The sequence below is a fragment of the Tenrec ecaudatus genome, chromosome 3 (assembly GCF_050624435.1).
Source record: "Tenrec ecaudatus isolate mTenEca1 chromosome 3, mTenEca1.hap1, whole genome shotgun sequence".
In the NCBI taxonomy this organism is placed as follows: domain Eukaryota; kingdom Metazoa; phylum Chordata; class Mammalia; order Afrosoricida; family Tenrecidae; genus Tenrec; species Tenrec ecaudatus.
Window position 1 is genome coordinate 84,394,028 of NC_134532.1, and position 17,268 is coordinate 84,411,295.

At 43.5% G+C, this 17,268-nt stretch overlaps 1 protein-coding gene across 1 annotated transcript in view; it reads right to left on the minus strand.

Annotated features, from left to right (window-relative positions):
- The window catches only part of PCDH10 (protocadherin 10), a 46,616-nt gene extending 32,980 nt beyond the window's left edge, over window positions 1-13,636 (minus strand). Inside the window, exons 1-3 of the mRNA XM_075544817.1 lie at window positions 10,183-13,636; window positions 8,564-8,622; window positions 7,921-8,027 (exon numbers count right to left, since the gene is read on the minus strand). Coding sequence (XP_075400932.1) covers window positions 7,921-8,027; window positions 8,564-8,622; window positions 10,183-12,813 — 2,797 coding nt within the window. The 5' untranslated portion in view covers window positions 12,814-13,636. The remainder of the gene's footprint in view (window positions 1-7,920; window positions 8,028-8,563; window positions 8,623-10,182) is intronic.
- Window positions 13,637-17,268: the final 3,632 nt, after the last annotated feature.

Here is a 17,268-nt window from a genome sequence, read left to right on the forward strand (position 1 = left end):
GATAGCAACTCAATACCTAACCACCATGCCACAACAGGTCACCCAAACAGGGTGATGAGGGAAAGTGTTTTAATTTGAACGCATAGAAACAAAACATTTGCCTATTATTTTGTTTGTTACTTTGAATAGGATCTGCAAAGGACAAGGCTAACTTTCCTGCCAGAAAGGTAATGCTTTGAAACGATGCACAGTTTTGAAAATAAATTTTTGAGGTCTATTATTTAAGTAACTAAGAATCCATGATGGATATTTCTTAAAATATCTTGCTGAATTCAGACATAGAGGAAAAATAATTCAAGGTAAGACCTTCTTAAACCGTCATCTCTCATGACAAATCAACCGTGTTTCTCTTTCCCAGAGTCAAAAATATGTCCAGCACTGTAACAATATTTAGATTATGAAACGGGATGTGCAACAAAGTGAAAATCTGTTAACAGCAAAGTGCCATAGACCTGAGTGAAAAAGTGAACAGCAAGAATGAATAAGATTGATGAGTAGAAAACAGCATGCTTTTCTAGAATCTTAGGAAATGACCTCTTAAAAGGCTTTCTCCATGACTCTCTGGTGCTCCCTATCACTACAAACCACTTATGATTTACCACTGTAGATAAGCCCAGAACAAATGGCTGTAATTAGTGAAACCAAGGAAACCAAGGGTCACGTGAATCAGATGCAGATACTATTGATAAATACCTTATTACTTGTATTATATTGGGAAACACTTGTCACAGTCAACACAGAAATGCTTGCTTACTAATCCGCTACTACCAAGATTACAAATGACAACTCCGAATATATTGTCTTGCTTAGATTGACAAGACTACTAAATGCTATCTGTTTGCAACTTAAAAAACCTAATTCAGTTTTGTAAATATGGCATTGCAATTACCAAACCCTACAAAGTACGACCTGATGTTCATTTTTACATTTAGGACTATGCAGAAAAGCAAGCACATTCATCGATGAAAGAACAATTTTAATGTTTTTCTTTTTTTCAGGATGCAGTAATATTTGTTGAATGCGATTTAGAGAAAGAACAATCTGAAGGTGGTTAGTCAGTACAGAAGAAGACCTTAGAGTAAGGCTATTCTGGAAACCTAAGAATTTCTTTTCTTCTTTTTAACAAACAGAATAAGCCTTATTTGATAAGAGCAATTGATATTTCATCTTCAAATATGATGACATGAGCTCTTGAAAAAGGCTTGGTTTTCAAATTCCTATTCTGTCATTCTTTGATTTATGTGTGTATGTTTGTCAGTGTCTATATATGAAAAATAAAGAAAATACATTTTAATATTGTGAACAGTCTAGATAATGAGCATAATTTGGAGTTAAGAACAGTTAATTAAATATATTTTTAATGATTCATCTTTCTATAATTTATTAATCTTTGTTTATAATGACTCAAAAATTAAAGTATGTATAATGCCAAGTCTGACTTGGATTAGAATATCTATTGATAATTGCCATGTGTAAGCCTGGAAAGAAAGTACTGATCAGTGAACTGTTTAGGAATATAAACGTGACCTGAAACTGGGATTAAGGAATCAGACTGTAAATAGGACGTAAAACATGCAAGTGTTTCACTAGACAGAGAGAAGCTCAGTCATTTATCCTACATTCACATCATGATACATAGAACAGAGCGTGTGCCTGACACGCATTTATTGTGTGTCTTGATAGGGAGATGGAGAACCAGAGAGACTGTCATTTGAACACATGACACTATAAATGCTCCCTATTTAGAGTCTGATGCTGGGCCGAAGCGATTGTTTATAAATAAAATGGACTTTATTTGAGATATTTTATGAAACTTGTTTTACACTTTAATTTAAATTATGGATTTCAAATAAAATGTAATATTTGGCCCTGCTGAAGATGGATATGAGTTCAAATTTTGGAATTAATATAATTTTCCTTAAAGATTTTATGATACTTTAAACAATGACACAAGATCATATACAATCTCGCACATCATATTTGTACTAAACCCAAATTCTGTTTTAATTTAATATGATAATCTCACACAAAGGAAAATGATTAATAAACTTTCATCTGAACATTAATATTACGATGCTGTTCCACTTGTTTTTCTAGGTCGTTTCTACTCATGTGTCCGCGTTTCCTTATCTCCCTCTGATGACTTTCTGCCGCCACTAATTACTAGAAGTGAGTTGAAATCGCCTTAAAATTGGTAATGAAGTTCTTTGAGAATCTCTAGGACTATACACATCTTTGTTCATATATGTGTATTCAAATATATGTGTGTGTATGTATATATAATGTACATACCAACAAAAATGAGAAATATGTTAAATTTTCTCTCTGGAAGAACAGAGTATAAATTGACATAAGAAAAAGAATTTAAAAGAACCAAACTTGTAAATAATATTCTTAATGCACTTACAATTTTTTTTAAAAATGGAATTACTATAGTAATAATATACAGTTTAGTATTTATAATCTAGGAAAATCTATGTAGCATTGACAGCAGTGGATTTGGTGGGTTTTATAAAAGAAGAATCATAAGTAAGATGGCTTAAACTGTGCGTGAGCCTTTTTGAAATTTTAAAAAATGCACCTATTTCTCATGAGGAAATATCAGAAAATCAGAAAATGTTAGAAAATGTAACATAGATATTAAATCAACAATTTTCTAATAAGTTAACAGAAAACTGGTTATGAAGTCTTTCTTGTAGTTGAAAATCAACCATTTATCCCATTACCTCTTCATCATAGGCACTACTAAAAATGTTTTTCTCTTTTATCACCTATGACATATTCTATTACGCATATTACCTTACTTAGCAAATATAGGCAGTCCCTGGGTTTAAACAAAAATCTGTTTCTAAGTGTGTCTTTAATCTAAGTAAAGAGTGAAGTAGTTTTTTTCCTAAGCAACAAACAAAAACAAAACATTCCAGTCCAGTCTGTGGGTAAGTCAGAACAGGTGCCTACAGTTCTTATGCAGCCTATTTCAGTGCAACAAACGGCTCAAAACCCAATAATTTCAGAGCTGCATGTGTGGCCAATACAGGTGATTGTACTGGCTAATTTGTTGCCAGTGGGGCTCTAGTCCATCGTTTTATAGTGAGGTCGATTTAGGTAAGATTTAAGTTAAAGGAGAGCTGTATGGTAAGCCTGACACTGACTGCAAGCAGAAATCTGTCTGGTTGAGATACACGAGTGACTACATGATGCCCAGAGACGTCAGATAATACAGTACTTTCCCTATTGCTCATGCTGTGTTTAAATCGCTCAAATTGAAGGTCCAAGAGAAAATAATTTTAACTTGTGCTCTTTTCACAGAACTAGAAAAATAAAATCCAAACCTCACTTCTGAACGGTTAGCACGTTCTAAGAAATGCTTCAGCGTGTATATATGTATATGTGTGTATATATATATTGTGTATGTATAGCTTGCAATCTCTTTCCATAACTTTTTTGGTTTTGTTTTAAGAAATACTCTGATTTTCAAGGAATGACAACTGACATGATACACTCCTGTAATGCAAATATATATTTAGACAAATTTTAAAATACATATTTCAGCTAGCAAGAAGTTTGCCCCTTAGAGTCAGAGACAATATGAACAAGGAGTTCTTTCAAACTATTAGGATCGTAATCCATCTGTGCTCTTTCCAATGAATGCCACACTGAGTTAAGTGTGTTTTTTCTGATGCCACTACAGTTCATGAAACATGATCAAATAAATTTAAGGAAATTATCAATCTTTATGCTTTGAAGACATACCATTTTCCCTTTAACTCCTTAACAGTAGACTACTGAGAGGTATATTTGTAACCACAAAAATTGTCATAATGCTTAAGAAAATACTTTTGTGTAAAAATATCAAGATTATTCACTAATAAAAGAATCAAAACATGTAAAAAAGTCAATATTTTCTCCCTGGCATTTCTCAAATTCTTACATTTTTCTCCACTTTCCCTCAATGTTTTGCCAGATTATAAATTTATAAATCTTCCCCCAATTATAAATCTCTCCACATGATAAAATTGTAATTCAGATATTCTTAGAAACTCGTTGAAGCTTTTTCAAACACTAGTGTAACTTTCAGAGTGCTGGTGGTGGAGTGGGTTGAGGATTGGGCTGCTGATGGCAAGGTCAGCAGTTTGAATCCAACAGCGGCTGCATGGAAGAAAGATGAGGCTTTTGGCTTCTGTAAAGATTTATAGCATCAGAATGCCAAAGTGGCACTTCTACCCTGTCCTATTTCATTTCTACAAGTTGGAATATACGTATTGGCAGTGAGTTTGGCTGGTGTCATTTTACATGTAAACTCAGAAGCCGTATCAAATTTTTTTAATCAAGGTAGGGAAAGGGAAGTTTATATTTTATGCTCAAACCAAGGATTTTCTATGGTACTAGTGCAATGGCTTGAATATGCTTTATCTACTAATTTGAGAATGGTGGTAATTCCTCTCATTTTGTCATTGAATTTATAGCTATATATTAACCATATATAAGACATATAAATGCCATACTAATGAGTTCATAACTAAACACATTTAGGAATTAAATTCTCTGTTAACTGAAAGAAAAATGTGTATGGATAGAAATTAGCAAAATGTCAGTTAAATTAGATTGAGTAAAATAATAATAATTGAATCGTTTATTAGAGCTTTCATTTTTCATCATTAAAATATCAATGTATAGAAAATAAATTCATAAGTAAGCTCATTAATCTTCACATTGTACATACTTAACAAACGGAAAGAAACATTTCTTCGTAGTACATAGAATTACTTTGATATATCTCCATAAATATTGAAAATGTTTAAGAAAGTGCAATTATGTTTACATTCAGTAATGGTTTATATTTAGAAAAGAAAATGTACAATTCAATGATGTAACTTCAAAATTCTGAATTCCCACAAAATAAACAAAATTGGGGACATTTTAATTTAAAGTCCACTCTTACTTTCTTAGCAAACTTTAGCTCTGATGAATCAATTTTTCCTCTTGTGATAATTTATGCTTGTATACAGCACATCTCCTTGGACTTCTGCCATATTTAACCAATATATCAATAGTGTATAAAAATAAACTTCCAAAGAGCAGTGATCAAGCCGAAGAATTTTACACACGGAGCCAGGTGAAGTGGAAAACTGACAACGTTTATGTAATTCTCTCTGCTGCTGGCTCCATGTTTAAAGCCCTTCTCTTAGAGCAGAACCGGTGACTTCAAATGGCTTAAAAAGGAGGACAGCAAGGGGAGGGGCGTGGAATAAAAATAAAACTATTCATTGATGAACAAATTGAAGGCATATCTAAATAAATGGATACAAGTGATGCTCAAAAAGAGGAAGCAAGTGAAACAGAATGTTAGGAAGTTTAAAACAGGGGAAACACTAGCCAAATAGTCTACATGTTTACAATGTAGCATGGGTAGTAGGTTGAAGGCAAGATAGTATTCAGAAAAATAACAATATGTTTCTAATGTTCATTACTCTCCACCTTGATAGGCTGTTAATTCCCCACTACCTAATATCTAGCTAAGTGAAGTCTGCTAATTACTATAATCCCCCCCACTTGAAAACAAATGTTTTCAGTAATATTTCCCAAATATGTTTATTTGGAAAATCCTTAGTACCTGACCTTACAAAGAAGTAAACTAGATTTATGTACCATTTTATTCAAAATGGGTAATCCTTTATGTAATTATTCTAGCTACCGGGTGTGTGTTGATAGTACAAAACAGCAGTATAGACTGAAAAAAATCATTAAGTAAATGTACTTTAATTCTGTATATTTAGGGTTTTTACTGAAAAGTAAAACATTTCAGAAGTCCTTTTACAATAAAATTAGACATACTAAATTTGATTGCAATTCAGCACACAAAAGTGCAATTACTTCTAAATATAAGTGTATTATTACAATCCTCAAACAGCTATTATTGGACTCAGTATGTGTGGCTACTCTGTAACTGCTAATTAAATGCATAAATGGATTGGCAATTCTGTAATACTTTTAGAGGTTTGAGAATTTAAAGATAGTCAAGGTTGATTTTTAAAAAAATGTTATAAATAAAAAATACAAACTGTCCTTTTATAATGTTTTCCAGAAAGACACATTCTACCATTTTGTTTCTTTGAAATGCTTTGACATCTCCCATAGCTTGAAGGAAACATCATTAGAGAAGTAATTTGAGTGCTGGGAAAAGAAAGTAGGTATGGGGAGACCCTTGAGTAGAATTTATTCCCACATATCTTTCAAATTTAGTCCCTTTTGCTAATGTTTATTTATTTATATTCATTTGGTTAGGGTATTACGATTCATTATGTCTAGGAGACAAAACTAATTGAAATGTTCTCTGAGATTGTAGTGCTACAGAAAAGCAAAGGGAAGGGGAGTGGTCAAGGATATATGTATTAAGCATTTTGTTTTAAAGTTGAAAGGCTGTGTGAGAAATTAGAATTTCAGGGGGAAAGGAAGAATAATGAGCAATTCAAAATGTACAGCTTTTAAAAGATAACAATAAATCATATGCCATATATAGGCCAAAAATGAAAGGGACTTTGTACTCAAATATAAACTTCTGGCAAGGTCTGGTTTGTTGTCAGGTTCTCAGACACTAAATAGATGCTCTGTTCACTTAGCGTGAAGGCCCGCAAGGGGCAGAGACCTCCGGGGATTCTTGGCAGTTCTCAAGTCTCATTAGGTCTGCATATTAATGACTTGCAGCAATATAAAGAGACCCTTGAACAACCTTTTTTTTCTCTTCCTCCTGCCTGGGTTTCCCAAGGCTCAGGGTAGCCGCAGACACCGCACACATTAGCCAAGTGAGAGGCTTACAGCCACCACTGCTGCCAGGAGACCATGGGGCATACACTGCCCTTTGACACACTGCCTCAGCACCATTCAGACATGCCCTGGGTGTGTTAAGGAATGGGTGCTCTCGAGGACCAAGGCTACCTTGAAAAAGAAGGAACTATCACTATAGTCAAACCATTAACCAAAGGAAGCTAAGTTTAGCCCAAAGACTGCGCAGGGATGGATATGCTTAGAAGTTACCAAAAGCTTACTTGCTTTTCCAGGTCATTATGTGTCAGATAAATACAAAACTAAATAGAATAAGTAAATATGAAAAACAAGGTATGCATTTTATTTCCTTTAAATGTTTCATTGTAGGATCAGAATTATAAGGATAAAATAAAATGTAAAGGCAAAATAATATAGAAAAGGATTTGGTAAAATGAAATACATTTAAAAGTAAAATCAGCTAATGCAAAACTTCAATATCACACTGCACCTTGAGGCACACGAGTTCAACTTTTACCAGGTAATAAACAGACCTTTGTGAAAATATGAGGAAATCGAGAACCTTTCAGAAATTACATATGATCATATGCTTGCTTATTAACCTGAAAACCAAGAATCCAAAATTAGAAATACAGCTTTCAACCTATTTTTGACTTTTAATTGCCATCCCTTCTCACATTCTATTCAATACCGTTGGAATGCAAAATGGAATGCTCTGGAAGGCAAGAGATTTGAATTTATGCTCTTGTGACCTTGTACAGGTCAATCAATTTTATTCATCTTCAGTTACCTCATCCTTAAACAAGGCTAATAATACCTTAATTGACTAACTCGGGGTTGGAACAGGTGAATGTTCCGTGGCTCTCTTTTAGCAGTGGACTCCCTTAAAGGGCCCTGCATCAAGAAAAGACTTTCCATCCTCTAACACAGTGATGTCTATCTTCATCTCTCCAACAAAAGAAAGTTGATCAGTTAATTTTTACAAATGCTCTTGGAAATGTGTCTGCATTGGAAGTTACCATCTCGCTGTCATGCTCCCAGAACATTACCTAGAACATTATTCTTGTAAGATTCCTTCTCTTATTCTTAACACAGTTAACAGCATTTCGGTTGCCTTTTGATCACACCCACACTTACCAGCTGACTGGCCTCGGTTGGTAGCATCATGATCACTATCACCCTGCTCACTGTCTCCATGACCACTGTCTTTAGAGCTTACTATGTCAGCTTCCTGGAATGCAGAACTAGAAGTACAAAAATGGGAATATTAGAATAAAAATAGAGGAAACACAGAAAACGTTCTTCTGCCACCACATGGTCACAGATAGTGCTGCATGCATAGACCTCCTGGTTGGCTTTATTTCTGCTTAAAGCTGGTTTTTATAACCTAAACCAAACTTTTCAGAATTGAGCACTAACAGTCACTTTTAATACTGACTGCGTATAATGCTTGGGAATTATTCTATGAGTGGGTCTAGGTTTATGTTAATATCATTATCATAAAACACAGATGTGAGCATACATCTAGAAGAGTAAGGAAGACTAGTAGAGGCAGTGAAGGGGTGTAAACTGACAAAATATTTCAATATTTTAGTGAATTGTAAATAAATGAGGTGCACCATATATTTTAATGTGTTATCAAGTAAAATTAACATGACCAAAAGTGAGAGCCTGCCCTTATCAGAATGTGTTTCGTTTTGAATATCTGATAATGTACCTGCTTTGCGCTTTTACTAGGAAGGAAAATGTCCATACTACAAACTACCAAAAATGTTCATACCTGTTAACTCGCCGAGGTCTGTCAACTAGATAGCTGAGCTCTGCTCGCTGGTGTTTAGTCTAGGAAAGAAAATAAATAAATCAAGAGTATTTGAATAGGGAGAGTTTAACCAAGTCTGTTCTTGAGATTAGATATGATAACTAGCTTAAGTAATTGTGTTTATCCTTACAAGTTTCCAACGGTTGCTGGGTGAGGAAGATATGTAAACACTTGCAAAGAAAGTTGATTTTTTTTACCCAGTTGGAAAGGAAAAACAACAACAACAACATTTTTAAATTGAAGACCTAAAGGGTGACTTTAGGTATGTGTGTGTGTCTGTGTAGGTGTGTGTGCTTTTGAAGAAGAGAATACAAAGGGTCTTATAACCCTCCTCAACTATTGTCTCTAATAGAGTCACCCTAGTAATAGTGTGCAGTCTTAATATCCTAAAAACGTGTTTAAGTGTACACTGATTAACACAAGGAAAACAGCACGCTCAATAAGAAAATAAAAGTTTGGATATTTCATGGAATTATTTTGTTGTTTATTTTCAAAAGATGTTTAAGATACAAATGAGCTGTACAAATATTCATGAGTCGATAATGTCTGATACTCAAATAAATAAGATAACCTACCAAGAAGAGTTCATAATTTTCACCCAATTCTTTCCCCTCCAAAAGCCCTCTGCATTCTCCTCCTCCCTCCATCACCCACATACCTCTTCTAAACCCAATTTATTTTTTACATAAATCAATTTTATTCTCCACCCTCCTCCAACGTTGCCACTTCTCCACCTTTTAGAGATCGGAATTGACAAGCCAAATTATTGGATGAAGAAAGCCAGCAGCAGAGATTTATCAAAAAACAGTGGCAAGAAGGCGATTATTTGGATAAAAGATATATTTAAGACAACAATTGTTGAAGCCTTTTGTTAGTTTACTCTTACAGGGGTTTGTGCCAAAGCAACTTCATTCAAATTCACACTGTGTGGGCGTTCAGCTTCAAGAGAGCCTGTAAATGCTGTCCAGAGCAGAACTGAAGGCTTTTCTGCAGGACAAGGATCTGATAACTCATTCACTTAGACATGCATTCGCATTCAGACAACTGCGCAAAGTTAAACAGTCTACAGCTTACTTTTACACGCGACTGAAAGCATCGATAAACAACGCAAAATAGAATCAATTTTATTAATGCCTGGGACAGACCAAAGGGGTAAAATCTTTGCCAGTGCTAAAAGTCCCTCCTCCGCACTCGCCCGCCCTCTCGCTCTCCCCACTTCATGCCAAGCTTTCTGAGAAGGGAAAGGACCCAGGGGAGATTTGGATATTCAAAGAAAGGAGAGAGATCCAAGGTGGCCAAGCACCAAGGAGAGGGGGGAGGGGGTGGGGGGTGGGGTGGGGATGAAGATAAATGTGGAGGCGGGGAGCGCGGAAGAATAGAAACAACACAAGGTTAGGTTACACTTGAAGGAGTGGGAGAGGGTGATTTCCCGCCCCCCCGCCGCCCCCTGCCCCACAAGGTACAAATAAGTTAATATTCTAAAAATAAATACACAGTGCACCAGAGATACAAGGGCCGGGCTAGAGGAGGCTCTCAGATGGAGGAGATGAGAGATGGTGGTCCTTTCGCTTCAGCCTTACCTCGTTGGACAAAATGCTTCCATTGGAGATGATGTCGGGCTGCTGGTCGGTGTAGCCAGTGACGATAGCCCCGCAGGGGTTGTGCTCAGTGTCCGTGCTCCGAGAGGGGCTGCAGGGCTTAAGGAACATCAGGTCGGTCTTGGCGGACTCTGGGGTCAAGCAGACCTGGTAGCAGTAATTCTGGTTGTGGTGGTGAGAGCCAAAGCCCCCGGACTCCTCTACAGGCACCTGGGCTGGGTTGCTGGGTACGTTGGAGCTTTGGACCAGCATAATGTCAGACTTGCTGAGTTTCTTTTTGCGAGCCCGGGCTTGGCGGCCACAGCAGGTGGAGCCCCCGCCGCCGCAGCAGCAGCAGCAGAGGCAGCAATCGCTGGCCAGACACGTGTAGATGTTGAGCTTCTTCTCTTTTTGGCAACGCACGGCCAGCACTATCATGGCCAGCAGAAAGATGAAGGAAACGGAGCCCAGGGCGATGATGAGGATGAGAGTGAGGTCCAGTGAGGTCTCCCCACCACCTGAGCGGCTGGGGCGCTGATGCTCCCCTGACCCCCCACCTCCGCCCCCGCCCCCTCCCTGGGGTTCCACCGCGCCATCCACTAGCTGTACTACCAGTGAGGCTGTGGAGGACAGGGGCGGCTGTCCGTGGTCGCGCACTTCGATCACCAGCTCGTAAGGCCGCTGGGGGTCGCGCTTGGCCGGCACCCGGCGAGCCGTGCGGAGCTCCCCGGTGCGCCAGTCCATACGGAAGAGGTTCATTTCGTTGCCTCGCACTATGCTGTAGGTGAGCCGGGCGTTCTCGCCGTCATCTGCGTCCACCGCGGCCACGCGAGTGAGAAGGTACCCGGGCTCTGCAGAGCGGGGCAGCACCTCCCGCGCCGGAGTCCCGTTGCGCCCCGGCAGGGGCGCCACTATGGTAGGAGCATTGTCGTTCTGGTCCACGATGAGGATGTTGACCGTGGCATTGCCCGCCAGCGCCTGGGGGCTGCCGGCGTCCCTGGCTTCCACCTGAAAGCTGAAGTCCTTGAGCTGCTCATAATCGAAGGAGCGCAGGGCGTACAAGTAGCCGTTCTCAGAGTTGATGGACACGTAGGTGAAGACGCTCATGCCCTGGATCTGGCACTCGAGGATGGAGTAGGCTAGCTGGGCGTTGGCGCCCTCGTCGCGGTCGGTGGCGCTCACCGCATAAATGTAGGCGCCCGGAACGTTATTCTCGGTCACATACACGTCGTAGACCGGCTGGCTGAAGCGCGGCGCGTTGTCGTTCACATCTGACACTTGCACCTGAATTGACTTGCTGGTGGAGAGAGCTGGCTCGCCGCGGTCCCGGGCCACTACGGTCAGGGTGTAGGAGTCCCCCGTCTCTCGGTCCAGGGGGGCCTCGGTCACGATGGTGTAGTAGTTTTTGAAGGAAGACTTGAGGCGGAACGGCACGTCCCCCAGCAGCTCACACTGCACCTGCCCATTCTCCTCGGAGTCGCGGTCGGTCACGCTGAACAGGGCCACCACGGTGCCGGGCGCGGCGCCCTCGCTCACCGCCTCCTTCACGGTGCTGAAGCTGATCTCGGGCGCGTTGTCGTTCGCATCGAGGACCCTCACCAGCACCTTGCAGTGCGCGGGCACGGCGTTCGGGCCCAGGTCCTTGGCTTGCACGTACACTTGGTACACCGGGCTCTCCTCGTAGTCCAGCTCGCCGCTCACCTCCAGCCGGCCGGTGCGCGGGGACAGTCCGAAGAGCTCCCGCGCCCGGGGCGAGATGTGGCTGCTGAAGGAGTACACCACCTCGCCGTTTTGGCCCTCGTCTGGGTCCGTGGCGTTGAGTTGGATCACTAGCGTTCCCGGGGGCGAATTTTCGGGGAGGGACACAGTGTAGACGGGCTGGTCGAAGGCGGGCACGTTGTCGTTGGAGTCCAGCACTCGGATGGTGAGGAGGGCCGTGCCGGTGCGCTGCTGCTGGGGGGGCAGGCCCCCTCCCCCACCGCCGCCGCCGGCTCCTTCTCCTCCTCCCCCTCCTCCCCCGTCCACCGCGGTCAGCACGTAGCGGTGCACCGCTTGCTGCTCACGGTCCAAGGGCTTCTCCAACACGAGCTCCGCAAATCGGTTGCCATCCCCCTGGGTCTGCACGTCCAGGGAGAAGTAGCTGTTGGGGGTGATCTCGTAGTCGCGGAGCGAGTTAGTGCCCACGTCTGGGTCGAATGCGCTCTCCAAGGGGAAGCGGGTGCCCGGCGTGGCGCTCTCAGAGATCTCCACCGTCAAGTCCGGCTCCGGAAAGGAGGGGGGGTTGTCGTTGATGTCTAAGACCTCGATCTCCACTCGGAACAGCTCCAGGGGGTTCTCCAGGAAGACCTCTAGGTGCAGGACGCAGGAGGGGCTCTGCTTACAGATTTGCTCGCGGTCGATCTTCTCATTCACGTACAGCACCCCGGTTTCCAGATTGAGGTCCAAGTAAGGGGTCCGTGAGTTGGGCACTGTTTGAAACCTGCGAGCGGAAAGTTTTGTAATGTCCAAGCCCAGATCTTCAGCGATATTCCCCACGAAAGTGCCATGTTCCTGCTCCTCCTGGACAGTATAGTGAAGCTGGGAAAAGACTCCCTCCACCATCCAGAGCAAGGCAAAGAATAATAGCACAATCATCTCCAAAGGGAAAGAAAGCAGTTTCCCGCAGCCAGTCAGCCACCCAGTCACCTCCCCCACCGCCACAGGGAAAAAAAAACCTCAAAAAAAAAAAAAAAGCCAAAAACAATACCCCCTTAAAAAGTGCGCTACTAGGTGGGCTTCTGTGGCTTTCTGTTTTTAAAAATCTTATTCCTTTAGCTTCATTTTAGGGTTTCCCCCAATTCAGCCTCATTTTTCAATCTTAGCGCAGGAAGGGTGACAGGCGTCCCCTTTCCTCATCTGTAATCTTCCCACTGACCAATTAATAAAATAATAATACAATAGTCAGCGTCCTTTATTCCGACAATCTTGGCGCAACGCGGCGCTGGCAAATCCCAAGGAGGAAATTTCGATATTTCAAGACTGTCCTCGGTTTGTCTTCTTGCTGATGGGAGGAGGAGGAGGAAGAAGATGAAGAGGAATAGGAGCAGGAAGAGGAGCTGCTGTTGGCACCGTTGAACATGCCTCTTAATGTCAACGGCTGGCAAACGCAAAAGGGCTTAAAAACAGCGAGAGAATGTTGTGCCGGAAAAGCGCCGAACGGCTCTGCAGTATAAAACTTTCATTCTCTTCGTATCGTCGGATGGACGTCCTTCTTGGCATTTTTCCTCTTTCTCTTTATTTGTATTTTTTGGCTTTCATGGTCTTGTCTTTCTCTGTCCTCATCTCCACCGTCATTTGCTCTCTGCTAGTGTGATAAGCAGTTTCTTTTCTGTTGCTTTCCTTCACAAGCCTCTTTCCTCTTATCTGTCTTTCCTTTCTAGTCTCCGCTTCCCTCCACTTGCTTCAGCCTCAGAGCCTGTGATCTCCGCTAGCAGTTTCTGAGCTCTGAGCGCTCCGCTACTCTGTTTTTGCGCAGCGCCCTCGTTCTGCCAACCAATCGGTAACGAGCACCACCCACCGCGCCACTGTTGATTGGGCAAGGTGGTTGTCAAACAGGAGCGTCAGGCAGCAGGCAGGCGGGGCGGGGCCGAGCCGGCGCCTAGGCGACCCGGGTGAGTGTGAGTGTGAGAGCGAGAACAGCCCGGCAGGTCCCGAGGTGCTAGCTGGGGACTGTGCCGCGGAAAGTTCCCAGTCCCCAGCCGCAGGTAATGGGCAGGGAATCGAGAGGTTCCCCTGTTTGCATCAGCAAATGCGAAAACATACTAGCAACAGCAGTCGTGTGGTCCCCTAGGAGCGGGGTTTCCACTGATGCTAACATTCTTTTTCCTTTAAGGTATTTCCCTCTTCCGGATCGTGGAAATAAACAAGCCCGAGTGGGGGGAGGGCGGGGGGCTTGTGGGGGACCAGGATGGAGTTGCAGCGGGGCCACTAATGGACCGGGGTTACTTCATTAAGAGACTCTGACTGAAGTTGCTAGGACATTGAAAAAAATGGATGTGCCAAAAGAAGCCTGAGGAGAAGAAGGGGGAGCTGCGTGGAAAACCGTTGCGGTGGGAACAGAGATGGGTGCTGAAAAGCTGAGGGACTCCCGCCAAGGGATGTGTGCCGCAGCTCCTATAGGGTTAATGTGCCAGATGTGCTTTTCCCTCCACCAATGCATAGTCACAAAATTTCTACCCAATAGATTAGCTCTCTCGGAGACCTAGCTTCGCGGTGAGAGCGCTTTGATAAGTGGCAGAGGAGTAGCCTTTGAGCAGCCGCCTTCGAGCCCGCCATCCTAGCGCCAGGCTTGCCAGCCCCGGGCTGGCACCGCGCACCCGCCGAACGGCGCTGTGAGGCGCCTATGATATCCTTGCGCGTCGTGCGGCCAAGTGGGACGCAGCGGCGGCGGAGGCTGGGGGGAGGCGAGGGGGTCGCTTATTTTCTGCTTTTTCTAAATCTTTAAATGCCACCACTGCCCCCGCGCCCCCAAAGCTAAATGAAGCCACCAATTCTTCGGAGGCCAGGGTCAGGCTCCTGAAGCCAGGAGGGCCTGGCGGCCGCGGCCGCGGGTGGGGCGGTGTATTCGGGGAGTGCGCACGACCAGTGCACGAGGGGAGCTCATGGATGTAGCTGCGGATGGCGGTGAACATATTTGCACATGGATGTTGCGCACATCCGCCTCCCCGGGCCCCACGCGCAGTGCAAGCCCCAAGCAAGCCTTGCCCGAGCCCTCCGGGCGGCCTTGAAGAGCTCCAGGTGCCTATTCTGGAGGGGCCGAGCAACGTTGCGTGTTCTCGCAGCCCGTGCTCGTCCCCTTAACGTCTAGTCCCGAACTCTTCAGGTCTAAAGTGTTTCAAGACCTATGCCCCAGGAAAAGCCAGCACATTTCCTATTCATTCATAGGCTGTTCGAACGGACCGGGCTGTTAATGTAGGAAAGCAGCCCCTGTTTATTCCTTTGCATGTGGCACAAGACAGGGAGGTCCCTTGTGACTTCCTGGTAGGGAGCGACCCTAGAGTAACACTGCCACAACCTGCAGGGAAAGGAGAGTCGCCTCCCTGGCCCCCGTACGCGGCCCTTTCCCTCCGCTCCGGGAATCTAGAGTGTTTGATGGTCTGCTAGTAGACCGAGGCAAGTCCCAGCAAGTGCCCAGAGTGATTGCTGCCCCCTCCCCCACCCTCCCCAGGCTCTTTCAGGGAGATGGGTACCGACCGACCGTGAGCGCTTAGAAAGACAGGGTGCCAGCAAAAATGGCTAATCCTTTTCCAGCTGCAGTCAATTGACAACCGGCCAAAGCCGAGCGAAAACCGCTGCAGTTAAAAGACTTCAACATCACGTCTGCGGCTGCGAATGGAGCAGCAGTTTATAAAAGAACCTGTGGATCAATGAAAAGGAGATTATAGTGTGTCTGAATATTAATAAGGCATTGCATCTGTACTTTACTTTACGCCCCTCCCCCTTTCTGATTCTTGAGGATTGAAATGAAATGTTTTGAGCTCTTCAAACTGACTCATCCGAATCCAGGAGCTTTTTAAAAATAACGGTAATTTTCTAATGTCTTCATTTGTATGTCTGGAATATTTGTGTGCGTGTGTGTGTGTGTGTGTGTGTGCACGTGCGCGCGCGCGCGTGCCTGTTTGCGGGTGAGAGACATGCGGCTGAATGACAATGCAGATCCAGAAATTATTTGGGAAAGGATATTTCTAATCTAGAAATGTAGATGAAGTTGAGCTGACTTGGGGAGTTCTTTGAAACAGAGAGCTTCTAGAGGCAGAGACGAGAACAAGGAGAGATGGCCAGATTTGCCTGTAAATAATCTCTACATCCACTGTAACATTTGAGCTGCATTTTTTTTTTTTTTAAGAAGAGCTTGAATGGGAAGCTCTCCGCAAACGTGGGTTGCAGGCGTCTCCTAGCGGCGAAAACAGCACAGGGCAAGCGAGAGGATTTTGCTTCAGAGCTCGCTCGGCAAGGCTTGCTGGTTGGAGACTCACCGGCATTTCCTGAGTCTCGGAGGCTAGTGGCTAGTGGCCCGGCCGAGGAAGCCCATTCCCAATCCTCTAGCGGTTTAGCACCTGTGACTTCCAGTCTCCCAGGCGCCATCCTGGGGCTCAAGGTGTCAGTGGGCTCTTCTGAAGGGGAGCACAGACCGGAACCTGGTCTCGACCTCCTGCTAGGAAGCTCCAGCCAAAGACAATTGGCCAGAGCATTTTGTTTCGAGCCAAGATTCAGATACTGGAACTAGTAGCTTTTTCTGTCTTCCTCCTCTGGAGCCATGGAAACAACCCCAGGTCCCCTGCCCCAACCAAACACAAAACTGCAGACTTGCTTTTAAAAGCTGTCTTTTAATGCAATGGGTCCACCGGGGTACTTTCTACCCCAAGGAGGTGCTCAAGCAGGTTTGTCTCCCCCTTCCTTTTCTGCTGCCTTTGCACTCTCCCACCAGCCACCAGAATTTAGTGAGACCTTGATTACAAGAAGAAAGCTTCCAGTCAGCAGTGAAGAATACAAGAAACATTGCGCCCACCTAAGGGAAGGAGGAAGCAATCCCTAGCACCTGCGAGAATCCACCTAAGCCAAAACAAACTGTATCCTAAGACAGTGGAGAAGCACTTTTTAAAGGTATGGGGCGGGGTCAAAATCTATTTTGAGGAAAGTGGTGGTTGGTATTTGAGAGTGATAATGCGGGCTTTGGATTTCGTTTGACTGATGCAGAAATTGTATGGGAGTGGAGGTGGGGAACATAGGACACCCCCAATATTAATACCTCTTCCATATTCATAGTTACAAACTTTGGAACTAAGTAATGGGATTGCTTTCTTTCTCTACCCTTTACTGAAAAGGGCAGGAGGGGAACAAGTTTGTTAACCAGCCTTTGGATAAATGAGTGTTTGCAGTGATTTAACATGACTGGAAAGCAATTTGTTTCTAAATCCTCTTATTATTGCAGTGTGCCCAGGGCTTTGAGAGAAGTTTTTTTTTCTCCTTATTATTCTTTTTTTTTTAAAGAAAAACAAAATGATCAATAAGGAACGTTTCAAACGACAGGTTCAGTCACCATCCAGCTAG